The sequence below is a fragment of the Rhinolophus sinicus genome, linkage group LG01 (genome assembly GCF_036562045.2).
Source record: "Rhinolophus sinicus isolate RSC01 linkage group LG01, ASM3656204v1, whole genome shotgun sequence".
NCBI classification, from domain to species: Eukaryota; Metazoa; Chordata; class Mammalia; order Chiroptera; family Rhinolophidae; genus Rhinolophus; species Rhinolophus sinicus.
This window is the reverse complement of record NC_133751.1, coordinates 38667014-38694539: the sequence shown is the minus strand read 5'-3', so window position 1 is coordinate 38694539 and position 27526 is coordinate 38667014. Positions and strand designations below refer to the sequence as shown.

The 27526-nt window shown below is 40.8% G+C and overlaps 1 protein-coding gene across 2 annotated transcripts in view; it reads right to left on the bottom strand.

Moving 5' to 3' along the window:
- The window catches only part of FNDC3B (fibronectin type III domain containing 3B), a 320442-nt gene that overhangs the window by 50621 nt on the left and 242295 nt on the right, over nt 1-27526 (bottom strand). For both annotated transcript variants that reach the window (XM_019735100.2, XM_019735095.2), the window contains exons 10-17: nt 26430-26568; nt 23427-23480; nt 9071-9195; nt 7696-7870; nt 5758-5844; nt 4448-4586; nt 2489-2560; nt 390-508 (exon numbers count right to left, since the gene is read on the bottom strand). In XM_019735100.2, the coding sequence (XP_019590659.2) occupies nt 390-508; nt 2489-2560; nt 4448-4586; nt 5758-5844; nt 7696-7870; nt 9071-9195; nt 23427-23480; nt 26430-26568 (910 nt within the window). The remainder of the gene's footprint in view (nt 1-389; nt 509-2488; nt 2561-4447; nt 4587-5757; nt 5845-7695; nt 7871-9070; nt 9196-23426; nt 23481-26429; nt 26569-27526) is intronic.

The following is a 27526-nucleotide window of genomic DNA, read 5'->3' as shown; positions in this document are numbered from 1 at the left end:
GTGCAGGAAAGCCTATCTTTTTTACTCTAAATGTTATGCTTTTCTATCCTGCAGTAACTGAAGTTCCTCTCATTTAGCTAATACAGATTCCAGACAACACTCATGTTCAAATGTCATGTATGATCACACCAAAGTCTTCTAATAAAATAACAAGGGACAAATGTACCTGAAAATACCACAATGCAGTTGAGAATCATTCTGGGTCTACCTCTATCTTTTATGTCCTCTAAAGCACAATTCAAAAAATGCTAGTTTTCATTTCCTGGTGTATACCATGGCAAGTTGCATTATCGTGATTCATTTTTAAACAGCAGTGTTACTCTAATGTTATAGATAGGTTGTCTGAATTTGACCAAAGATGTTTACTTTTATACCAAAATAAAACCAACCTGACTGTGTCCACCAGTACTGATGCAGCATGCTCGGAGTTTGTACAAAGTGCCTGGTTTCAAGTGGGTGAAAGTGTATTCTGTAGCCGATCCACTGTAGGCCACTTCCCACTGACTAGCTGTTAAAACAAGACAGACTGGAGTATGAGTTTATGCCTTTTGTAAAAACGCAATAGTATCAACCACTGATTAAAAAAAGCTCTAAGTGGCTTCCATGAAAACCAGCATCTCCTGTTCTTTTTTAATAGCCAAAGGGCTCTCTTTCCACTTCCTGTACAAAGTTAAATATTAAAATAACATGGAGTCATTTTTAATACTTAGTACTGCTGGCTAGACTACTTAATGTCACCATTATTACATTTTCTGACTCTGAGGCTGGGATGCTAGAAACCACACAAAATCTGTAGTTGGCATAGGGAGAATATTGAAACGAGACAGAGGACAGAGTCGGGCAATGGTGAAATGGTTCTAGTATGAGGAGGCCTCCGGGGCCAGGCGGGCATGGGGACGCTGCTCAACCGTGAGGTTTCAGGTCAGCCTTGGGCACTGTTGAAGAGGCTCTTCCTGCTAGTATCTGCCTGGAGGTTGCAGTGAGTAAAACCCTCCCATTACTGAGTCCTTTGGGTAAAGGCCTTCTGTCTTCATGGAGCCCCACGTAAATGACAGAAGTGCCTGGGAATGTAACAGATTAAAGACGAAATACTCGGTGTGTGACCCAGTTATCTGACCACTTCTTGGGATTAAAGAAAGTACGCTGGGCCACTGGAGGGGTCTGGCTGCCGGAGGAAACTGATGTCACCAGGGGAAAAGCAAGTAGGCTGCTTCAACCCACTGGTTACCTCACAAATCTGGGCTGCTAGGATGTTTCTTCCTCCTGTTTTGCTCTCACTAATACTATGCTTCCAGTTGATTATTTTACAAAAGCCTTTTACTCCATGAAGTTATTTTAGGGCAAATATTTTTACCTATTCCATAATATTTTACTAAAGTAACTTCCACAAATTCCCTCAGCTGCTTATTACTTAGATGTACAATTAAGTTACATGTACTAGGGCCATGGGAGAAAGGCTTTATTATAGACAGTCATCCTGACATTAATGAATAGAAAGCCATGAAAATTCAAAATATACTTAGGTTTTCACAATGAGCCACTACACAAACATGCCTTCTCTCCTGGGTAGGTTTTCTAATGCAGTAAAAACCTATGTTTTATGTTAAGAACAGCTGTGCCCATCTCAAAGCATTCTCATGTTTTTAGCTTAAAAAAGACCCGATTGACAAGAAAAACAAAATATCACAGGTAGTTATTGTGGTACAAAATAAAAGGCAAGCCACACACCTGCACTGCTAATTGGTAGTTACTGTTAACTCTTTCTTTACCACATGTATGTATCGTTTTATATTAAGTTAATGATTACAAGGATTATTAAAATAGTGAGATAAGTCATTTTAAAAATTCTGATGACTACATTTTTTTCTATTAAAGCCTAACGAATTTTATTAGAAAGATCTAAGAATTTTTGAAAAGGCATTATTTAAGAAATTTGATATCCAACACGTGTCCTACTTTAATCCACAATATGGCAAGTAATGAATAAATAATCTGACTCACAACTCACAACAAAGATGGAAACATTTTCTAAACTTGTTGTAAAAGTGTGACGCTTGTCACTGGCCCGTATAAATACATTTTGTTTGTCAACACTGTTCATGTGAATTTGTAGATGACCAAACATTTGCTACCTCCACCTTATCCTTTCTGCTGATTGCTTTTGACATTCTCTTTGCTTACAAGGATTTCCAGAAAAAGTGTGCCAAGAGAGGGGAAGAAAAACTTAATCATTCTATTAATTAGGACCTCTGGTTTAAAGAAATAACAGAAAATTTAAAAACACAGTAAAAATGTACATTGCAAGCACACTCTGTCCCTGATGCTGTATTTGAAAAGAGAAAAACTGTCATTACGGGATGAAGGTTTGTTTATTGTGACAGCTCTATCATTAGAATTAATGATTGCCCACTATTACGATACAGATGTTTATCATATTAGAAAATAGGCTTGCTACTGGATTTGAATAAACAATTTCCAAAAACTTTACCTTCAGAATTTCCATCAGTAATCTCCAGCAAGTATTTGAGTATTTCTGAACCACCATTGTCCTTTGGAGGATCTAGAAAATAAGCAAATGTCATATTAATTATAAAAAGGTATTGATTTTTATTGGTAAATATCACTGGAACACATGAAATCATATAATATTATACTATCTGCATTCTGGATTGAACCAAAAGGCATAATAATATAGTATTTCACCCAATTCCTTTGTTGAAAAACAAAAGAAACAAACAGAAACACCAAAAAAACCTCAACACTATCAAATTATTCAAAGTTCTTAGAGCCTGAAATGTCAGTTAGCATTTATTTACTGAAACATGAGTAAAAGCTCAAAATATAAATTCATTTTTCTAACAGTTATATTAATAAATTTACTTTGAGAATTCTGAAACCTGGTCTTTAATATTTAGTGATTTTTTTCTATATAAGATGAAATATTTATATATTCTTTTTTAAATTTCACTTATATCATCACTAACCAGATTCTTTTGATGGATGGTGAATGAAGGAAACAGAAATGCAAAATTTATTGACAAAATAAATAAAACATCAGAATGCAACACATCTGTTTCATCACAGTTTGCTACTAAGCGAACGCTACATCCCCAGTGAAACACAAAACACTGGAGTTGTGGATCAAAGAGAACATGCATGAAAGAGGGTCTGAGGAGGAGGTTCCAGCTAATGACCAGAGCCCTGCGGCATGCTGGGGATTTAGTCACCGGTAACTCTTTGCCGGCAGGAGTTTTCTAAGCAGAAAAATATCTTGGTTTATAATTTTGCAAGACTTTGCAGAATTTACCTCTATTATCAGTGAGCCACCTCTGTTATTTTATGTATACCCTCAGATGACTCATATAGATTTAGAAACTTCCCCTCTCCTTTCACCTGGTATTTCCATTAATGTATATATACTTCAGTAAGATATTTAAAACAATAATTATAAAGTTAAACATTATAGCATATGGGTAATGAAAGTAAATATTCAGTGTTAAGAGAACTTTCTAGGCTTTTTCTGAGAAAAAAGCTTTATAGTCTGGCAAAAAGCACATCTAGATTGCATACTTTCTCTTAATCATATCCATCTTCCAGAGAAATACATATCCTAATAGTTCTGTCTCAAAATTAGGTAATTTGAAACAGTTATGTTTCTCAGTGGTTGGTGTCTCCAATAATTATTTAACAGTGTTTTAAATTCCCTTTACCTTACTTGGCTGCCAGGTAAAATCTTATTTTGAATTTCTACTTTTATTTTTGCTTTTTGGGTAGCTAATATTATTATACGATATTAGTGATGATTGTATACATAACAGTTTTACATATAATCACCGATGTTTACCAACATTCTAATGGCATTCACTTCATTGAAATAATACACGTGGCAGAGTGAGACACAATATCCTTCTATCAGATACCTCCAAGCACCATATGCTGAACTTCAGTATGAAATATTTCTCAAGTTCAAGACTTCTGGTTATACACAAACAATAACAAAAACTAAAGTGTTTCTAATTCATTTTAATTTAAACAGTCTGTATGCCCAAATTTACTTAGGATGACGTACCTAAATTTTTAAATTTATTTTCAATATTAACCTTATGAGTCAATTTTCTTACATTAAATATGACTACTTTCCTTAAGGGCAAGCGAATGAAGAATGAAATATACATTCAGAGATTATTACCTTCAAATCAACAACACGTTAAAAATATAGGAGGAAAACCATGTAATACAGGAAAATCATAAAATGAGATGGTCTTAAAATTGTCCATTTTATCTACATGTAGAATTCTCTGGATGTTTCTCTGATGTATAGTCCAAATGTATAAAACCCCCGCAAATAATACTGTTCTTTTATTTTTTATTTTGGTTTGTCATTACTGAATTTAATACATTTTAAAAATGTGTCAAAAAAAAAAGAAGCAACAGTAGCAAAACATACCCCATTTGACACTAAAGCCATGAGACGTAACTGGTCCTTTAATGAGGGGTCTTGTAGGAGGTCCAGGCCTGTCAGGACTTGTTGTACACACCAAAACTTCACTCGGACAACTTTTCCCTTCCATATTAGAAGCAGTCAGCTGTAACACAACCGAGAAAACATTAACATGCTATAGATATTAGGTATTAAATCAATGTTGACTTTTTAACACGGCAAGATCAAGGCATCCATCAACTCACACAGGCAGACACACATACACACTTTATCTCGAATTACTGATTTATGCGTTTCTTTATGAAGTGTTTATTTTCTGTATTGTTGGCTATTAACAATTAAGAAAAAAATAAAGTGGGTTTTAGCTAAGGACATTTTTACCCTTTCAAGACATAAAACAAAACCAGTATATTACCACCTTGCTCTTACTGTTTTGTGAAAGGAAAACATGGAAGGGGAGAGAGCAGATAAAAAGAACCTCATTCATTTAAGAGTAGGATAATGCCACCTTGTGGAGAAAGGCTAGCAGTACCGCTGTGTTCTAATAGCCAGGGTAGAGTAACAAGGGTTTTAAAAAAAATACTGAAAAACTATCATTTTCCTCAAAAAGTCACCAACTCCACTTGATAATTTGACAGCTGTTCATGGAGTGACTACTACACGCCAAGTAACACCATCTGGCCCCCAAATCAGAGCCGGGAGGGTGGACCTTCTTTCCCCAGATGCACGCCGTCCCATTGGAAAACACAGGGCTGTGCACAGGATCAGAAGCAGTGCTGCAGCACACTGTTTTTTCTCTCTTAATGATTGCCACGCACTGCTTTTGGCTACACCATAAAGTCTACGGTGACATTAATGGTGGTTGTTAATGACCAAAGCAAAGCCTAAGTGGGGAGGGAGTGGTAACCAAAGAAAAGTAAAAACGGCCAAGGGGAAAAAAAAATGGGTACAAGAGCAAAGGAACATGGAGAGCAAAAGAGAAATCTGATTAAAAGGAGAGCCATCAGAGAGAAAGGTGTGAAATGCAGATGAAGGATAGGTGAACTAGGCGTTTGGTGTGGGTCTTCCCAGGCGAGGCCATCGGGCCATGCTGCAATACAATTTATTACAGCACATTACGGCAGTTTTCGCTCTCAAAAGTGGATTTTAAAATTAAAGAATGATATGCATTTTATAAATGTTACTTTACAAATGTAAATGCATTGAACTTAAAAATAATTTTTTTAACCTGCCGAGTCAATCTGAAACAGCAAATGGGTGAAACATACAACAGCTTCTTTTTAAAAGCAGTTCTGGTACCCAAATGGCTGACTCACCCTGAATTTATACTGTGTGCTTCTTTTGAGATTTTTCACAGTACAGGTTAAATCCTCTCCAGTGTATTTTGGGTGGAAAAGGTTATCCTGAAAAGGCAAAGCCAGAAAGAAATATCAGTACCACAAAGTCTGGGCATTAAATACCTTTGTATGCAGGGTTTCTATATTGCCTCTTTCTATCATCACCAGTGGCCAGAGGTCTGGCAGCTACTGCAAAAAAGAGGGTCAGAAGCCCATGGTGCTGAAGATAGCACGCTAGCTTTCAATAAGAATTAAACTTGATTACACTGTAACTTCTCCTGGGTCTGTTCAACCTTACAGTGAAGCTAATACTAACTTAAATGAGAACAATGCTCTCTGAGAGAATGTAAATTTGTTTTGGAATAGACGCCACCATATGCTTTTCTCAAGAGCAAACTTTTCCTGATTATTCAGTAAGCATTTTAAACAAAGAACTTAACCAGCCAGTTGTACTATATGTGACAAAGCAGTAAATACTTATAAAAAATTGTATATAATACTGTCATGACAAAAGCCTCTTGCATGGAGGTCTTCACTGTCAAGCTGCAATGTGCTCTGCAATAAACTGGGGCTGAGATTTCTGACCAACAGTGTCCTCTTCTGGCCAAGGGAGGAAGGGCAGCTTGGATAGGGAAGGCATGATCCTCTAAGAGGATAAATGTCCACTAAAAGCTGAATGTACAGAATTCATTCAGTAGTATTCCCATCCATCCATCCATCCATCCATCCAACATCCAATATTACCGAGCACCTTCTATGTATCAAGCTCTCTTTTCTACACCCCACGGGTCCAACACTGCCTGAGAACCAGGTCTTACCCAAAGAAATTTACATGCCAGTTGGAGAAAGTGATTAAAAATAAATAAATAAAACCACCGATGTGTAAATACGAAGCATGTCATATGGTGTTAAGTGCTATGACACAAAAATTAAGCTAGGTAAAAGAATAGGATTGCGGACCTAGTAAGGGGCTGCTTTCTGTAGCTGTGCAGGTTAAATAAAGCAGCCAATGTGGCTTTTTAAATTAAATACAATGAAAAATTCAGTTCATTGGGCCCACAGCCATATTTCAAGTGCTCAATAGTCTTGTGTGATTAGGTGCCACAATGTGTATTGGACAGCACAAACAACAGAACATTTCCATCATCGCGGAAAGTTCGATCAGACAGGGCTGTTTTCGTGTGGTCAGGGAGAGGCGCTCCAAAGAGGTGACCTGTGAGAAAAGACCTGAAGGAAACAAGGGAAGAGAGTCAAAGAAACGTGAAAATCCAGGTGCAAGGCTTAGGAACTGCAAAGGCCCTGAGGCCAGGGAATGCCGGGTCTGTTCGGGAGACTCCAGGGGCAGGAACAGAGGCAGCAAAGACTCAAATACCGTAGGACCTCGTAGGCAATGTAAGAGCTCAGGCTTCTACTGTGGGAGAGAGGAAGGCACCGAGGTGGGAAGGGTGAGCAGAGCACTAACATGATCATATTTTATCCAACAGGACCACTCAGGCTCTGTGTGGAGAACAGACTCTAGTGTAATAAGGGTGAAGGCAGGGGAAATAATTAAGACACCCTCACGATAATCCAGGGGCAAGATGATGGTGGCTTGTGAAAGGGTAGTCGCTAGGGAGATGCTGAGAAGTAGGGCGATTTCTGAATAATTTCTGCAGGAAGATGTAAAAGGATTCACTGACTATTTATACAGGGGGTCAAGGATGACTCCAACAGTTTCCGGTTCCCCAAATGACAAGTTTGGGATGGCATTTAGTGAGATGGGAAAGACTGGGAAGGACAAGTGATTGCTGCTGGCAGTGGTTGAAATGAAGAGTTTGGTTTTGAATTTATGTAGTGAATCTAATATGCTGTCTTGTAGTTATGGCAATACTGATTTATACAGGAGACACGCAAGAGTATAAAACCAGCAAAACTTACATTTTCATCCTCCTGGATTTCCAAGGTGTAGGTGACCACTTCCTCAGGGGAACAGCCTTCTGGTTTATTCCACTGCAACGTGACCCATGTGACCCCAGCTCGAACAAGTCTTGGGGCAGAGGGCATCTGAGGAATGTTTCCTAATGTGTAGCATACCACCTCTTGGCTATAACCACTGTGGAGGAATAAATGCAGTGAGGCATATGTTTAGGAGCACGTGAGTAGCCTCAGCGTTTTAAAACAGGAAGAATAACCCTGCCTACTGCCCAGCTTGCTTGGGTTGGAAAGTCTGGGGCCTGACAGGTTCAGATAGTCTCTACAATCTTCGATTTGCAATGCCCGCCTTTAGTCTGCTACTAAAAAAAGCATATGACATCACAGGACAATATATTTAAGAATTTATTTTACCCCAAAGACCCAGCATAAAGCTAAACATAGTGCAATGTTTACCAAGTTATGAGCCACAGCTACTAAGGAGCCTTCATATAAATGTAAGCACAAAGGATGTCTGTCAATGAAATAAACATTTTACAAATATGTATAGTGCAATTCTTCAAAAGTTTGGGGGAGCTTCCAATCATTTACAAATCCTTGAATCATAGAAGCCTTTAACATCATGACTTTTTCAACCAGTGGACTCTCAAAATACAATGGCTACCATGAGTGGGGAGGGAGAGCTGTAAAACCTTACAATGCTAAGAATTTTTTAGGACAGAAGAACAGTTGGGAACCAATGAATGATGTGCTGAACCTTTAAGAAGATTTCAATAAGCAGTGATAAAAGAAAAAAAATGTTCCCCTTAATCAAGAGTTACCCAGAAGTGCAACTGAAATACGGTCTTTTCAAAGCATCTTTAATCCACTGACGCTTCACTGTACACCTGATCTTGTCTTTCTCTTGCGACCCCCAAGCTATGGAGTCCTAGACAGCCCAGATTTCCTCCAATCCTGGGAGTAGCTGCCCTCAGCTTGACAACCATGGCTGGCCCAGCACCCCCTTCTTTGTATCAGGAAATACATATAATTGAAAAGGGCAACAGAAAAAGTAGTTTGCTAAGGTGATGAAAGAAAAAGGCACGTAATCTGAGAAAATAAAGCTCCAAGAGGGAATCCTTTCAAAGTCTCACTGTCACCACCTTCATCTTGGTTCTCAGGGACCCTTGGTGGAGTCTCTGCATTACAGCTTGCAACACTGCAGAGAGGCCACATGGCAGCACATGTCCCCTCAGAGGGGGCACCCTACCCTCTGATTAAGATTCCCTTGGAAAATCTCAAATTGGTTCAGTGTGGAGGCAGCAGGCGTCCTCTCACCTTCCAGCAACATGAGAGAAAAACTCAGAATCGCCACACAACTGAGAACAAGGAACCATCATACCTGGTGCCGATGTCATTCCGAGCAGCCAGCCTGAACGTGTAGCCCATGGCCGGACAAAGCTTTGTCAACTTGCAGTGCTTCTGGCTCCCAAAGAAGCACTGTCTGAAACCACTGTTTCTTTTTCCCTAAAAGAAAAGTGAAACAATGCACATAATTTTTTTTTAATAACCATTAAAAAATGAAGGGGCATTCTGAATAATTGTTTAATTTCCCAGTTTGGAACAAAACCAAGAGAAGGAAAGCTTCTAGGGAAGTGTTCTGTTGCATGTAACAGTGCTCTACAATGATGACATGTCATCTGTAACGTACTAAATAATATTCTGTAACTGAGACAAGTAATGCACTGAACCTGTGGTATTGCTAAAGTGGTTTCGGTTAACAAAATAAAAAAGGTCCTCTCAGGCACAAGGCAAAGCACAATTTCTAAGATCCTCCTCACTTGGGCTGATCAAACTGCCTAATCTGATCAACTGAGAATAAGTCTGCAGCCAGAGGGAAGCTAACTCTGGAAATGCACAGCGTTTTCCAAGCACCTGAGGGCCATTCCACGCGGCTTAGCGTGCCACAGAAAGCCCTTCCGAGCCTTGTCTCTCCTCTCCTGCCTTGCAGCAGCCACCAATCCCCACATATGTACATTCCAGCGATGGTGAGCTGTTTGTTCACTGATCCCTAAATATTGGTCACATGCCTTTGAATCATCTTGTCCCCATCTGCTTCCCTCATAACAGTGCTCGGGATAGTCTGGGAGCTCAATCAATGCTTGCAGAGTTGAAATGAATGTCTGATAAGCACTTGGAACATCGGTTGAATTCATTTATATGCATTACAGCTACTCTTAAGTGTCTTATGAGACTGGAAATATATTTTTAATGCCTTCCTAGCCTTATATGATGCTTCAAATTCCTTGAAGTAATAAGTAAACACTCTGGTGGGTTCTCTTAATAGACCTATGAGTGAGAAAAAACTTAACTGTGCTGTGCCACGCTCAAGGCATGAAATACTCTCATCAGCAGTTTGCCAGAACGAATATTTCATATCCATAATCCAAAGTATTTTATCTATTTTCATGCAAAGAAAACCACATGCTAACACTGAATGTATCCTAGCATTCTCATCAGATGGTTGTGCCCAGGGCCCTGAGAAGTGTGTTTGAAGTTCTCGATTTATTTTATAAAGAAAGAAGAAAGCACATTTTTTTCTCCTAAGCAAAATTAAACATTTCCTTCCTTTAAGCAGGCCTCCAAACGCTAACCACTAAAACACGTTCCAGGTGAAGTTTAATTAAAACTAAAATAAACACACAACTAGCCTGAAGCATCACTAGGGTGAACAGATGAAAAACAATCATGCCACTTTCATCCTCTAACCCTTCCCCACCCTCTCCTCCCAAGCAAGGTGGTGCCCTTTGCAGGAAGGGAATGGAAGTGCTAATAGTATTTAAGATTCAAAGATCATTTTATCAAGGGTTCAGGGTAATTCAGGTGCAAACAGCAAAGCATAACATTTCTCAGCTGCTACTGGAGTGGAGTCATTATGCCCTTCTGCTTACTTTAACCTTGAGTATTAAGGGTGCTGCAGACAATTTATTCATAGAAAAGCCGTTTATACATACATTTGCATAATTACATCCAGTGTCTGATTACACTCTATGCACGCCCTGGTATGTTTTGTATCCATTTCAGGCTGTAGCGTGATCTACCTTCTTCCTCCTCTATTTCTGAGCTCAGAGTAAACAGAGCAAGAAAGGCACATCCTGCCGCCACGGAAGCCTCATCCCTTCCAAACCCGACGTTGGCTCCCGTTCAATGCCTCATTTTTCCTATTTCTTTGTTTGGTCTCCTTTGCCCATTTCTGGTGCTTAGAACTACAGCCAGTAAATAAAAGTCAGTCTGTTCCTTACTAGGTTGATTTGCTTTAATATGGTGAAAACCAGACTGTCTGATTTAAATGAGAAAAAAGAGTGGGGAGGCATCAATGATGAGAACTAGACTTTTCTTTTCAAGGGCCATAGCAATTGGGTTCACTAAAGAACTGGGGGAAAAGGCATTCTGTAACCTTTTAAGACACTTTCCTGTGTTGCTAACATTTTTATTTTTAATTTCTACTTCAGTATCAGTAACACTTGTGAAGCGTGCCAAATTTCCCATCGTAATACCTTCCAAGATGTACTATTTTGTGCATGGTCCTTAACACGAAGAAAGACCCAGAGCTGCTGGAACCTTAGACTCCAGTTTTCGAAACAGTATCTATAGAGTCAGAAGAGGTAAGAGTACAAATCATTCCCAAAGTTAAAGAAGTATAGGCTTATTGGTGATTTTTTAGAAGTCACTGAGAAGAAAGCAAAAACAAGGGAAAGGAGGTTAAAATATTTCAGACACGAGAGAAGTTTTTGAGTAAAAGGAAATCTTCATGTATGACATGGAGTTCAACATAAAAGGGCATCTGGGAAGAAAACAATAACATTTATAAAAGTCACTGCAAGGCAAAGTGATCTACAGCTGAGAAGTACGCAAATGAGGACGGAGAATGCCGTGGCTCCAGCTACCATGGCTCACACGTCACCCTGGTCTCCTACGACAGACGTCCAGGCTCTCGAATGGCCTGGAGCTTAGGCATCAGAACAAGGGCATGTTCAAAGGCACAGAGGACATGGAGAATCTCTTGTAAAGCAGAGGGAGCCAGGTTGCAAACAGCATTTATGAATAAAATATCCAGTTCTTGTTGACAGCAATGGACAGGATTACAAAAAAAAAAAAAAAAAAGACAACGCTTTAGAAGATTGGAAGATTCAGATAAACTGACAGACAAATGTTTCGTCATTGCTTATAAGAAATTAAATATGGCCAAGCCGTTACTGTCGGTGAAGTTTTACAGACGGCAAATCATAGCTTCCATATTTTATAGGTAGCGCGGCTCCAAATGATTCTGAGAGGTTATAATCTGTGGCGGGTTCTCTGTTCTAATAAAATCGAATTTAAACTACATAGGATTATGGAGTTATACTAGCTTTACTTGGAAAGGAAACTTACTTGCCACTTGTGGTGTGTCACACAGAGGAGAGTTAAGAGTGAGGGGTCTCCAAAGGCCTATGAATTGGCTGGTCCACCAGGGAAGAGCTGGGGCACGGATGCCCAGTAGCACCCTGATCCTGATTCTCTGTCCATTGGCAGATCAGGTGCGCAGCGTGAGAGCAATCAGGACAGACCCTCCCTAAGATGAGCATCTGAGCGCCTGTTCTCCAGGGGAAGAAAGCTTCACCCCAATCACAGAAAGAGGTGAAAGGAGGCTCCAAGCCCACTGCCTTGCTCATTCTGGAGCAGACCCAGCCACTCGGCTGTATCTGACACGAAGCAATATAACACCCAGCCATGTTCTGCCAGGATACACAAGCCAAAAAAGGGCAGACTTTCAGGGTTCCATGGCTTGTTTCCATTTCATAACCTTGGGCACGCCCAAGCACATCAAGTTCATTCAAGGACAAAGCTAATCTTTACTAGAATGTGAAGAAATCTCAGAGCACAAATCCACTGTGTTGATAAACCCCATGGTATTCACTCTGGCGCGAGGTGAGGCATTACAAACCTGGGTTGCTTCCCTCTTCAGTTGAGTGTTCCTCTTCTCACTGGACTGACTTCATGGTTCTAGCTAACCTACTGTCATCCCACACCCAGACCGAGCCTGAGAAGTCCAGGTCAGCACCCTGGGCCTGGAGACTAACGGAACTGTTTTCCAACCAGGGCCCAAGGTGTTTGGCCTCTCTCCACTTCGGGTCAAAATTGCTCTCCAGGAAAGCACTGGATTTGCCAGCAAGCTGGCTCGTGTACATAGAATAAATATATTAGATGAGTCCTTTTTCAGTGCTGGGCTCCCCAGTTTTGCCTCTGTCTCTTCTTACCACTGAACAAAAACACATGGCATGTTATCTATACTCTAGACCCCACTGGGTCAGTTATTCTCCATTCCCTTCAGCATGTCCCCTTCAGCCCAGTCCCCTGTGCCACTGAAACTCCATTCATTTACCACAGAGTTCACCTGGCCTAGGCTGGACATCACCTTTAGCTGATCCTTGGTGAGCAAGCACCTCTTTTCAGTTCTAGATTCACAAACTAAAGGGAGTTACCGTCTTTGGGGGTAGAGTCCCAGCCTTCTAACACTTAGAAGACTACACACTGTATCAGCATTTGTCTCTCTGTTGCTCCATTTTCATCCTCTCACTCACATAGCAGAGTCACTCATTTGGTTACAAGTCTAATAATAATGAGTCCAGATGTTCTTCTGCGTCCTACAAAGTTCCTGGTCAATTCTGAAGAATGTCAATCATCTCCAACTTTTGCCAGATTGTGAAAGGGCCAAATCTTGGAAATGTGGAGGTTAGAGAAGGAAGCTTGGAGGATTATGTATAAAATGTAGACTTATGTAGCAACATAGCAGGAATGACTCAGCCTTGGAAACATTTTTCAAGATGTATCAATAACCTCACGGAAAAAGACATTAACTTTATCAATCATTATTTCATTCCTTAAAATGATATTTGGAGTTCAATTATGACTATAAAAGGTCTTAGTTATTTTGAGGAACATAGACTCTATTTTCCTGTTTAATTTTCTGCCCTTTTATTACCTACTTGAATACAGTAGAACCTTGGTTTTCAAACGTCTCCATTGACGAACATTTCGGTTTACGAACGCCGTACATTTTATGGATCTATGGTATCATTAGATAGTAAAATTCATGCTAAATTTGCAGTTTTAGGGGTTAATTTTAAAGGTCTAGAACAGATTAACCCATTTTGCATTACTTTTATGGGAAAACCGTGCCTCGGTTTTGAAACGTTTCAGAACTCAAACGGAATTCCGGAATGGATTATGTTCGAAAACCGAGGCACCACTGTATTTTCCCATTTCTTTCCAAGCTATAGTTTAATGAAAACTAGCTATTAAATAAAATTATAACATATTTCTTAATTATCCTCCCCATCCCAAATTAAATACTTTGCTGACCTCCTATGAGTCACCCAAAGGAGTAGGACACATGATCCCACTTTTCAAGTGCAACATGAGGCAAAGGCATTAGTTGGCAGGAATCCTGTTTATTTCACGGGTTCCCTCCTCCATCACTAAGGGAGCAGGTCGTGATCTCTTCCATCTGTTAACTGAGGAGCACAGAGCCAATGAGCATGCCCTACTGGCTGGTGGAGCTGCACTGGGTACAGGCTCTGACTGCTGCCTGACCACTGCATTTCTGGGTACACATCTGTCTTCCTTCGCCCTCTACCCAGAACACGGAGAAGAGAAGCAAGGGTGGGAAAAAGACTTATGCTGTACTTTCAAAGTCCACGACCTCGTTATCTAACAATCTTATGGCACAGTCCCTCAAACACACCACATGTGCTGTACAAAGATAAAGGAAAAAAGATTTATTAGTGGTTTCTTATGACTAAGAGTGTCAAGAGAAGCCTTATGTCACATGATGGTGACTTGAAACACATCCAAAAATTCTTTGATCCCCTACCACCGAGGAGCAAAATCCATGGCCCTTTCCCTTGAATGTGGTACGCTTGTGACTCACTTGTAACTCAATGAACGTGTGGAAATGAAGCTGACTTCCAAGGCCGGGTCTAAAATGGTGATGAAGCTTCTGTTTCTCCCACCCCCCTGCCCACCCCCGCAACACTCAACTTTTGCAATTCTGACTCCCTAATGGCTGCCATGCTGTGAGGGAGCCCCAGGTGACACCCCACCCAGGCTGCCAGTGAACACTACACTTGTGAGTGAAGACCTCATCAGAAGATTTGAACCCTTAATGAGCCCTCCCAGCTGAAGCTCCAGCAATTGTGGAACCCAGACAAGCCACCATTCCCCCAGTACCCTATTCAAATTTTTACCCAGAATCCAGGAGCATAAGAAATTGACTATATTAAGCTATTAAGTATTTGTTATGAAATATTACTCTCATCTATTTTGATGTCCATATATGTCTACAGTATGAAATTTTCCAGTAAGCTTTTAAGTACCTCCACCGGGAGGGAAGGAAGTGGAGGTGGGCATTCTAGGACACCACTGTTTGACGTACACCTGAATAAAGACTTCTGTGTTCTACATGCACTGACTTAGTACATGCCTTTCCTCTAAAAGCCATCCAACTAAGGCCTCTCTGCAGGGATTTTTCAAACTTATTTTTGTAGAAGATAAAAATGGAACCAGATTCCTCGATGACAAAGATCAACCAAAACTGTTAGCCAACAGCAATACTGTTACTTTGTCTTACAGAGATACATTTGAATTGAATTAAGATTTTTAATAATGCTATCCCCCAAATTGTAGAGAACAGTGGGGAGATTTTTAAACACAGACATGCAACAGTCTCTTGGAGGTGGTGTAGGTATGGCATAGCTTAAAGCCACAGGAGTGAACAAATTGAAAAACCTTTCAAAGTACCTCCACTTGTCACCCTCTTTTGGGTATCTACTTATAAACACATAAAGGAATCAAGTTCCAGGGGAGAAATCAAGTTATAGGTGGGTATGACTATTTGAACACTGGTATCTAGTATATAAAAAGAATTTGATTCACTTCATACAACCCAACTAATTTTTAATGTTAAAATATGCTTAAAAGTAACTGTTAATTTGTAAAACTACGTAATCGAAAAGACTGAAAACAGTTGTGTGTGTTTTTTTCAAGTCAGTTTTCCTTCTTTATTAACTTGCATATCTTTATAAAGCTGTCCTTAGGTACTTGGGTACATGAATCAACTAAATGGGTCGGTTCCCTGTGAAGGAACTTCACACACCCATGGCCACCTGTACACATATGACTTACACCTCCTCTAATTAATTCAGGCTACAGTATTTTCCTGCCAGGAGTAATTCTGGAGACTGTGGGGAATGTGGCTGCTCCAGCTAATATTTCCAATTACCCTGGCATTAACAACCCTGGAAGCTGGTATTTCCAAAACTGGCACGGATAGATGAAGTTGGCTGATATTTCAATTGCCTTCAAATTAACAGATTGGAAACAATCCTTCCTGTTCCTCTTCCTGTTTCAAGAGAATGAGAATGGCCAACACAAGGGTGCCAGAATCCACGGTGAACTGGCTTGGTTCCCTTTGGTCATGTGCCTTGTACTTGTCCTGACTTTTCCTTGTTCTAGGTTGACCTCCTTCTGGTCCAGGTTCTTTCACAGCCACGCCTGCTGCTTTCCCGATCTGCTCTTACTCGGCTTGATCACCGCCTACTACGTAAGTTACATGAATGTGGTTATCAGTTGTTATGTGCTTATGGCCCTTGGCTGCTGGATCCAGACATGGGCTGAGCAATTCTGGGCAGGGCACTTTCTGTAACAGCATAGTTCAACCTGTCAGAAATGGCAACGATAAATCAAATAAAAAATAAAGTTGCACTGGCCAACTGAACTACTGCCAGGCTCAAAGATTTAGTCTGCTAGTACGTCTATATTTAGAAGTTGTTCCAGCACTGGCCGACCCTCGGCAACATCAAAGATAAATGTTGGCTTGAGAAATAAAAGAGCATGTATGTGCAGCACAACCATATATAAGGGGCTCGTAACAGGGAGGTGGAGACACTCCACATCTGGGTGGATTCGAAAGTTCCTTGTGCCAAACTTCACTTTCTCTGCAGTGATGCCTCTTTCATTTTACTGAGCACTTCAGCACAGAGGAACTGTCAAAGGTAAGAAAAGGGGGTGGGATAGTTTGCGGTCATGGGTTACTAAATACTGCATGCATGTTACCCCCTGGCACACTTGTTTTGTCTATTAGTGGGAGAGGCTTCACTACCTGAAATAGCCAAGGGTGATCATTACATCTTCTGACTTAAAACAAACATAATTTTCCTGTATATACCTCTAAATATGGAGCTGCATTGGATGTCAAGTGCTTTGATAAGATCAACATGTTGAGACTGTCCCAGGGAAGGGAAAGGAAAGGAGCAGGGTGACGATTTTGGAACAGGCAGCCTGTACTGTTCACAAGTGAACCAGGAGATGGATGGACTCAGTTCATCCATCCAGTCAAGGCCCAAGGCTGCTGCCTTCCAGCTGGTAACCAACACGCAGGACAAATGTGAGCTGATAAATTGGGTACCAAGGATCAAGGCGAGTATTTGTAATTTAGCCTCAGCTGGAAGCTCTCCACACAGTCTGCTGCCCCAACACATAGCTCCATCCTGCCCACATGTGACAAATGGTAAAATGCAGGGAGAGAACGTGCTTCAGCTGTGCGGATGGCTGGGGCTGCGGTCCCTTAGAGAGAGGGCTCCTTTTAACTCAGCTCTGCCTTTGGTACCTATGGACACCTCTGAGTTATTAAATCCTTCCTGGCCTAGATTCCTTCAACAGGAGCTATAGCCGAGGAAGCCATTCCCATTGCTCTCTGAAAACACTCTTGGACATGGTAATCTGTGAGGTGGCGAAACACTGCCACTGTCTGGTCACTAATTCAACTTAAGGCACTTGTATGTATGAAAGATGGTTTCGGACAGAGAGAGAGTCAAACGAACCTGAGACCCCTCCACCCCGCCCACCCCCCGCTTTCCAATCTCCATGAAGGCATTCCTTGAGAATAACCAAAAGAGCACGTGGCCTGGGCAGGGGACACCTTTCCCCTACGATTTTAGCCAGGCATTGGCGATGGGCTGGAAAATGGAAACCGGCCTCCCTGGTATTCTCCACTGCAAAAGCATACTATGCCACCTAAGGTGGCATGGCACCTCAGAGAAAATGTCAACTCCATTGTCAGAGAGGCTCTCCTCCACCATCCTATGAGACCCTGTCAGTCACTCTGCTTGCTGATGCTCCAGTTCTCTCCAAAAACAGTGGCTGTCTAACGAGAAAAGCCATGTGCAAATTCACTTGGGCAGAAAGAATTCTGAAAGACAGCAACACTAACTATTCAATACCTAAGTTAAACAGTTATCTGATTAACAAACTACTTACCAAGTACCTCCTCAATTCCTAAATTGAGCTAGGTTGGCTCCTCCTGAACTAGATGGCCAAGTGACAACCTGGGGCCTCCTACCAGCTCCAGGAGGTTTCTGCAACAGGGCTGTCAAGCATGGCCAGGGGCTCACGGGTTCTACCTGCTGCTGGTCTGTTCTGCTTTCTCTAGTTCAAATGATACTCCCCTTGATTTCTGTAGCATTTATTTTATTCTTAGTCCACTGTGCTTTACAGTTGTGTTGGCTCATTAGTCACCAGGAAAGCTAGATGTGAAATTGCTTTGTGGGCTAGCTGAGTCACATGTGAGGAAGATTCTTAGGAACTCCACTAGTCACATTCCCACAAAGCTATTTTTCTGGTTCTTTCCTATGTTCCCAATGTGTCATGTCGGGAAACTAAGCTAATGGCAAAAGAACATCTATATATAGCACTGACGTCCGGTTTTGTTTAGCCCAAACCAGAGACACTAATCCCAGGGTTCCTGTTTAAGTTCCTGACAGAAGAATGTCATATTCCTTTCATATGATGCTTCTAACCGTTAGCTTTTTCTACGCCAGATCTTAATGTGTTTAGGTGACACGAAGTAATCATTACACGGCATCATCTATGGCCCAAGTTATCGCATTCAATCTTAACATACCTGTGAGAGAGATGACACTATTTTTCAAGAGGAGAAGCTGAGGCTTGGGGGTTAAATTACTTGCTGGACTAGAGACCAGAGACGACCAATCCAGGTGTCTCTAGGTGAGCACCATGTCACTGACACACATCATCCGTATGAATCCATGCCAGATACACAGCAAGACCTCAGGACACGTGCTTGTCCCGAGTAACCAGGTGACCAGCACCAGTCAGTATTTCTATACGCCACAATTTAAAGCCGTATCGAAGAGTAGAACTCACAAGTTAAGTTTCCATAAAACCTTCCTTTATAGAATTTATGTTTTCTAAAATGGAAAAGAAAGTTCCTATTTGACAATGAAGTTGGGCCTTTTACTCCAGTTTTCAAGGAAAACTTAAAACATCATCCCTTAAAACAGACTGGGCAAGCATTTACATGTAAGTCAATCCAAAGTTTCCTAATCCTTTTCCGTAGAAGCCTAGCCCTACCCTAGAGACCTCTATATCCTTAATCCTTCCGTCTTAGCTTCTTCTAGAGAAAAATTCCCACGTCTACTAGATAACCTCTGTGTCATCAAGCAGAGCAGCGAGAGGGGGCAGCTTAGCTCAGAAGGGTGACCAAGGGTGGGATAGGGCAGGCCAAAGGGAGAGACTCCGGGTGGCACCTGGGTTAATGAGTTTAAGCACTATCTCCACAAGAAATCAAGCATCTCAGCATTGCTGTTAAAACGTTAACAAGGTTTTTTCCTATTCATAATTCTGGATTAAACTAAACTCACTTCATGAAAGTTTTTTTTTTTTTTTTTTTTAAATCAGCATGAGGTGTAACAGTCAAATCTCACAGAAGAAAGAAACCATTACAAGACTTCAGACCTGCTTTCTGCCAGCTATCAGAATAACTATGATTTGTAAATTAAACATGGGGGCAAGGGCACATGGTGATCAGAAAGGCATTAAAATGTAATGATGACTCAGCCAACAGTGGAGCAGAAAACTGCCTTGAAAATGGCCGCCTGCATTGCTGCTCATAATGGGAGTTTCCTGGAGGAGCAAAGAGTGGCTGAAGATCTGCAAAACGCAAGGCCAGTTTGTGGCTCCAAGGCTCTATACACTACAACTCATGTGAGTCACCACAACAAGGGGACATGGCCAGCAAAGGCCACACCTGATCTGTTTGAGGGGAAAACTGAAACTGATGGTCACAGCTGAAAAGCGAGTGACACCTGTGTCTTCCACTTTCCATTGCTCATTAGAATCCCAGTCACAGTGACTTCCCACACTGATTTACACATGAAAGGATTGCCTAGTTACAATTATTAATAGAGAGAAGCAGGCTGCTAACCCTCTTGAAGAACTGTTAGTGAATGACTTACAAGTGAATTCTATGAAGCGGATGTGACATTAGTGACAATGAATTTAGGAGAGATAGTGTATCAACTTCCCACTGTGCTGGAATGTTTCTGTTTTCTATTCCCCGTTAGGGTCACCTCTGCCTTCCAAGACCTTAGCTATTGATTAACAGGGCGCTCCCCAAGGTCATCTCAGGACAGCAAGCCCAGTCACCGCAGCAACAAAGGCCAGGCACGTACTGGCCTCTGCCGCTGCTCTTTCATTCATGAAGGTCTTCTTCTAAGGGGCTTGACAGCTGGATTTGATGCCTATGCTCTTATTTTACCAACACTTGCAAAATTTTACACTAATTGTTTTATTGGAATGGTGATTAAACACTGAACAAAAGAATAAAGGATCCCATAAACACTAACCAGTGCTGTTATACTGTATTTAAAAAAAAAAAATAAAAAAAAAATGGGGACACCCAGACATGAGTAGTGGCATATATATGGATGGCATCACCTTGCCCCAAGCTGGAATTCTCAGACTAGGTGCCAGAGCAGAAACAGGCAGAGTGCTACTCACGAACACAATCTTCTGTGAGACTCTGAGTGGTACACGTCTCCCTCTCAGGCAACAATCTGCTCTTCTGTGCACCCCACCATCTTGACACCCTGTAAGTTTGGTTCTACAGCCTCCTGGACAACAGAGCGGCTATGGGCGTATGGCTGGCACAGATGTCCTGGGAGAGGAGAGCTCTGGCTCTGGAGACGGTTGGGAGTGTGGGAGTGTGATCCCAGCAAAACACTCCCTACCATTCTCCACTAGGCCAGGTCTGGAAACAGTTCCCGGTATCAGGTACACCTGGCTTCTGAAAACTGCCAGCAGAAGGTTAAGGGAATAGCCAGAGAACCTTAAGTGCTCACATGTCCTGCAGGTCTGACGTTCTCTGTTCATACATTTGTTTTTCTTCCATGAAAACAAGGTCTGAATAGCATGGGAATATGGGACCAAAAACCACCCCAAGTGAGCAGCCCCCACGAGGCCTGCTGATCCCCAATTAAGCCCAAATTTAGAAATGCAGACTGTCAGACTGTATTGTCAGGAACCCTACTTCTGAAATGATAGGATGGGAAGAAATAAATTGATTACAAGCGTATTCTCATTGCCAGGAAACCCAATGGAACCATTTTTAAAATCTTTTTAGGGAGACGGGAAAGGAGGGTGGTGTAGCATAAATCAAAGGAGCTACTGGATGGAACAATCTGAGAAGCACATAGCTAAGTTGGTTTCATTTATGTCTATTCAAAAGCATAAAAGGATGGCAAGACATTAGCTATTTATGGTGTTCTTTCAACTGTCCTCTGCTTACACAGGGCACTTCACGGAGTTTGGGGTTCAGAAGTTTCTCTAGAAGGAGAATATTATGCCATAGAATGTAAAAGATTCCTGTGTCGGCAAAAGGCCTGTGGTAGGTGAGCGTCAATTAAATCTGGAATCTCCAGTAAAGCTCATCAGAGCCAATACCAACCAACTGGAATTAGAAGGTGGGAGAGAAAAAAGCGGAAAGGGGAAGGCAGAGGAATTATGGGAACAAGGAAAACATGGAAGAAGAGTAGGGGAAAGACAGAGGAAAGCCAAAAACAGACCATTTAATATTTTGTGGTCACTAGTCCATACTGGGTCCTATTGATTATAACTGCTCATCAGACATAACTTCTCCATTTCATGAGGGTGTAGTGTATTTCCTCCCAGCATCATGCCAGGCAGGACCCTTCCAATTCAGATTCAAAAGGAAAGGAGGCCAAACACTGAGTCACCATCACCATTTCCTGTAGCACCTGGGTTTTCCTTGGAGGTTTCCCATTCAAATACTCAATTTCTCTGACCTTACTTATGAGGCACAGGGGATATGAACACACACACACACACACACACACACACACACACACACACACACGGCCTGAGAAGATACCTGAAATGAAAATAAGCTTCCTTATTACTGGGAAACTATCTCGATAGAAAACCTCAAGATATGACAAAAAAACATCAGGTCAGTGCAACAAAGCCACTCACTTATAAACAGACCTCCATTCAACTTTCACTCATCCTTAGGGAGGAAGAGGAGATGGGAAGATCTTAACTATATGCTCACAGGTCAGCCAGGTTCCTTTCCAACTTTCTTGACTGCCTATAAAAATCTCTTTCCACAAGGGCCATCGAGGAGGTTTCACTTTCCAATCAACCTACCTTAAAATGAAATTCACCTAATCTGTAAAACGTACTGGTTATGTCTGCGATTTCAACAATCCATACTTAGGAACTATTCATGGGGATCCTAAGAACAAAAGATCGTTGTCTGTGGTTAACTTGCAACTCTATCTGTTCAGATGCAACCCAGATGGGAAAACATGCTCCTGCAGAAAGTGACGAAGGCCCCCTTTTTCACATCAAAATTTCATCATGAGAGTTTCATCAATTTTCATTTTATATTTGGTTAAAATATGTTTTCCACACTTGACAAATTATTTTATGCCAAATCCTATGTTCCGAATCTTTCAGTCTCCCTGAATTTAAGTCACAAAAACTAGGTAACTTGCATTTCTCTCAAATTCCACCTTTCCTATTCTTAAAATCCTTAGTCTGCTTGTTGAGTCACAGAAAGATAGAATAAAGCAGGGTAAATGAATGAACAGAATTAAGATCTATTAGGTACAAAAAGTACAATTGCTTTTGAGCAACAAAAGACCTCTGCATTAAGTGTTTCCTGCCTGAGATTCAGTTTGCAGCATGAGCAAGACCCCAAAATGCACTGGGTCACATTCAGCACAGAGTCACCTTGAGATAATGAGAGTCCACCATGGATAACGTTCCAAGGGCCTCTGCTGACAAAAACCACAAAGGGGACGCTGCTATAGGATGTTTTAACCCACAGGGCAATCACACATGAATAGAGTGAGACCTCAGGTACTGCTCTACTCCCCCACAGAGAACACCCAACCATCCAACACCAAAGTGCACACGTAGCATCCAAAAAGGAAAAACAAATTGTGCCTCCCAAGCCACAGAGTGGTTTACTTTATCAAAACCCTCTACGCAACATGGCCCTGGGCAGTCAAGACGATAAAGCAATCTATCTTTAATTCTAATTAACGGCTGACTAGACACTAGGGACTCAAAAAATATAAGACCCTGTTTTTTCTTTCAGTAGTATTTCTTGCAAATAAGTCAAGTAAATATGTTTTAATGTACAATTCATTAAACTACTTGAATCTATCTTCATTTTTCAAAGTCAATAGCTATCAGTTTAAATTTTTCTCTACTTACATTCTTTTTTCCATATGCTTAGCACATCTTAAAAAAGAATAAAAGAATAGCATGGTATTTGCTCAGGAATTTTATTTGGAAATAATGTTTTAGATGGATGAATATGAAAATATGCTTACCTCATCCCATTCTAAAAGGTAGTTGGTGATTTTTGAACCATTGTCAATTGGTGCCTAAAAAATAATAATGAAAAGAGATTAGAGAAAGTTGTTCACACACCAAAGTTAGGAGCTACTCACTTGGTTCAAATATGTTTATGCCAGTGCTATGCAATATATAACCCTGGATAGCTCCTGCATTTCCTTGGTCAAACATTGTCACAAACAATTTTAATACAATTCAACTGTAAAGAGAGCCCCCACTATTAATAAATCATCTCCACCAACAGCCAAACTTGCCTTCCCCACCACCTCTACCTTTACACACACATGGTTCCCTAATTCCTCTGGGGATAAAACTTTTAAGAGGTAACTTTAAGTTCAAAAGTAGAGACAAAAAGGCAGCTGAGAAATACAGGCACTGCTTGGGGTCTGGTGGGGGAGAGCGAACCCAGCTAGGTTCAGTCAAGAATTTTTATTCTTGTAACTTGTCCCATCAGTTGTTGTTTTTTAAGTGCTTAAGATCTTCCGTGGCATTAAGAGTCCCCCTTTTAAACAAAAGTGAAGAAAAATGGGATCCTCTGTCTAGATTACCAGGGACTGTTAGCTCTTTACATGTTAGCAAAAAAGAAGTTTCATCGTTTGCTTTCTTTATAAACGCATGCTGAGATGTTTCACTGAGAAAAAAGGCTCTGAACAATGGGTAGGGGAGTGAAGAACTTTGGAGAAGAGTGCTCTGCAGGATTAGAGCTGCCAGAAGGGAGGAAAGCAGTGTGGTCCCTCACAGACTACTGTAGTAAGATTGGGGGAGACACGGGGATGGGGGGGGATGTAAGGGAGAGGGAGAGCGAGAGGAATATATGTAAATCAACTACTGAACTATGAATTACTACTACCTGGCCTTATAGGAAGCATTCAGTAAATAGCAGCTGTTGTTTTATTACTGTTAATAAAATTTATCATCAGGGGCTCAGATAATATTAGTTAAATTCATAAAGAAACTCTTTTTCTTCTCCTTTCCTTCCATCTTCCTTCTGAGTCATATAATCTTGAGTCCTCAGACCCAGATTTCAGGTGAGTGCTATATGTTCTACAGAACTGTAATTTCAGACTTCTGTGGGCTCAATTTGAGAGACAGGATAGGGACACATTTAAAGTTCTAAATGACAGATAAAGTCAAAGTTTTAAATAAGAACCCACTTCTAAGAAAAGAATGACCTTCCCAATGGCTCATAAACCTCTAGAGAAATCGTTCTTCAGTAGTTTCTTCTACGATATCCCGTCCTACTACCAAGCCCCTAATTCCCTGAAGGTGGAAACAGTGCCATTGGCTTTTGTTTCCCCCTGTCTACTGCTGTTGACGCACAAGAAGACTTCAGGAGAGCCTGAGCTCTCTCCGCGTCTCTGTGGATTCAGGGACAAGTGGCAGCCAGAGAGAGCACAGTCCCCTGTCCTCATGCCCAGCTGGGGCACTGGGATCAGCAAATGTAGTCTTAGGACAGTTACAGAAAAACTCATCTAAATCCAGAACTTTCAAGTTTGTGCATGACTGAATGAAACGAGTATGTTTCTGATTCACAATTAAATAAAAGGAAAAAGAAAACGTGAAACATTTTCCTCCTAATAAAAAACCGTGTGTCTCCCCCCCTCCCCCCCCCGCAAGTTGCTGGTCTGCCTGAGACCTGAACTTCATTTATGTTCTAAGTATAGTATGTATCAGTGATTCCCAACTTTAGGTTTATAAGACCCCGGGGTCCCGCTGGTATTCTTTAGAATATTTCTTATATTTTCCAAACAAAATAAATTGTAATTCTTTCCTTAATTAGAGGTATATTTACATATACATATATGTAAATATAGAACACATTTTAAAATGGATGCATATGCTCGAAGGAATTTACAATGATGACCAGTTGGGTGTTAAAACTCTGAAAAGGTGGGGAATCACTGACCTGGATTATCCCTGGAAGCCAGGAAGGAAAATAAAATAGTTCAGATTCTAAGCCAGTTCAAACTTTGCCTTTGTCCAAACAGCACATTCAATGTCGGCCTTGGCCATGAGAAGGCAGCTGCCCACAGGAGAGGGTCTTTCAGAGAAGCCCATGCCTTGTTGCTAACCACTACTCCCAATTGTTTTTATCAACTTCCTAGATAAATTTGACCCTCTGATACCAGGAACAAAAAGACAAAATACTTCTTCACCAATAATGGATCTCCCTGGCCATCTTATTTCTTTCACACATTAGTGTTTACCCCAAATGCTATAAATGTTTATTATCTCTATTTCTACAAATTTTACATTTTAAACTATATTTTAAAATATCCATATACATAAATAATTACTATAGAGACTGATAACGTAATCTACTATTTCCTTGCACAAGTCACACACAAGTATGACTAATAAGCTAATAATACTAAGAAGCGAATAATAATAATAATAATGGTAAGGACCTCTCTTTGGCAAGAGTTATTTGTAGCCAGTAAATTATATTTCATGAAAACTACTATATAATTCAGACTTTTAAAAGTACTTAGAAATCCTGACTGATCTAAGGCCTAAATAGTGAAAATTAATGAAATCTTAATGTAGTTGAGAACACCAAACATTCTAGGCAGTTTTAAAATGTTAAACATTTCAGAGGCACCACAAAAAGAAGCGAACAGAGGCATGAACCTACTCTGTCTCTAACTCTTAATAAAAACTTTTTACAAATGTTTGTTGAAATGAATTAAACCATTAGAAAGTGATGAAATTCAAGAATCTTAAGCATTTATATCATTTGTGAGGTTTTGCATATGCTCCTTCAAGATTTACCCAATTCCCCTGCAAAGTGAGCTACGACTTGGTTTGCAGTTCCCTCTCCCCCCCTTTTTATAGACATGATAACTTCTGGTAACGTAACTTGCTTCACATAGATACTATGGAGAAAACCAAACACCACTGACAAACTGAAATAGTGCTGAATAAATATTTCAATGGCTACAGGCTGCAGACCATTCCTGATGAGTTGAGCTACTCACCTTCCACTGCAAGGTTAGTGAACTTTTGCTCCTGTGTGCCAGCTTCGGTGGGAAGGGGCTGTCGGGTGCGCAGCTGTGGGTGGTGAAGCTAACTGGCTCAGAGCAGGATCCCTTTACGGAATTGTACATAGCATACACCCTGAAAAAATAACAAGTACAGTCAGTGAGTGGCAGGGTTCCATGACAGAGACCAGGGTTTCTATCTCAGCTTTCCTCCAGGGCTTTCCCTAGAGGAACACAATCCCATCTGCAGTACATACCACGACTCTTGTTCTCTGCTGGTCTTGTCTTGACCTAACTATGGAGAATCATCCCAGCAGGGAATGTGTTCTCTCCTTCCGTTCACAGTAAGAACCACCCAGCCCCATTCAAGACAGGCAGGGTCTACGTAGACGACTGGAAAAGACTATGCTAAATAAGAAAGTATCCTTAATCCTCAGAAAGGTCTCCGAATATACATTCTAAAAACCAACAAAACACTCTCCAGTTGACTTTGTCTGGAGAAAGGCTACAAGTAAAGAGTTGGGTGAAAAGAGACAAGAAGCAGTGATGGGCTTCAGAGACTGGAGAGGCAGCACCGACGTACAAACAACAGGGACGTCTTTGAACGGTTATAACACTGGTGGAAATATGGATGCTTCATACAGAGACATGGTTGCTACTGCCAACTGCATCTCTCTCCAATTCAACAAAAACAATATTCAGGTACCGTTTCTCCATGTGAACATTTAACTCCAGCACCTGTGTCAAGATTAGATATGTACTCTGCACATTAAAACGCCTGGCTCAACGCTGAACATATGTGCCCGGTATCTCCAAAGAAGCTGTGAAGAAAAAGCACGTAATGTGCTACTATAAAACTACTCTCCTTTCAAACAGCATAAAATAGGATTATGCTGATTTTTATCATTTCCTTTCTACTTTTCCCTTTTTTCCTTTACATTGGGCATTAAAAAATTTTTTAAACATACTCTTTTAAAATGATAACAAAGAAATTTTTACTGCCTAAAAAAAGATACAAGGATTAAGCTATTCAGAGTTGGAAAATACTTATCAAGCCCTTAATTCTTATAACAAACTTTTATGAATTCCCATTA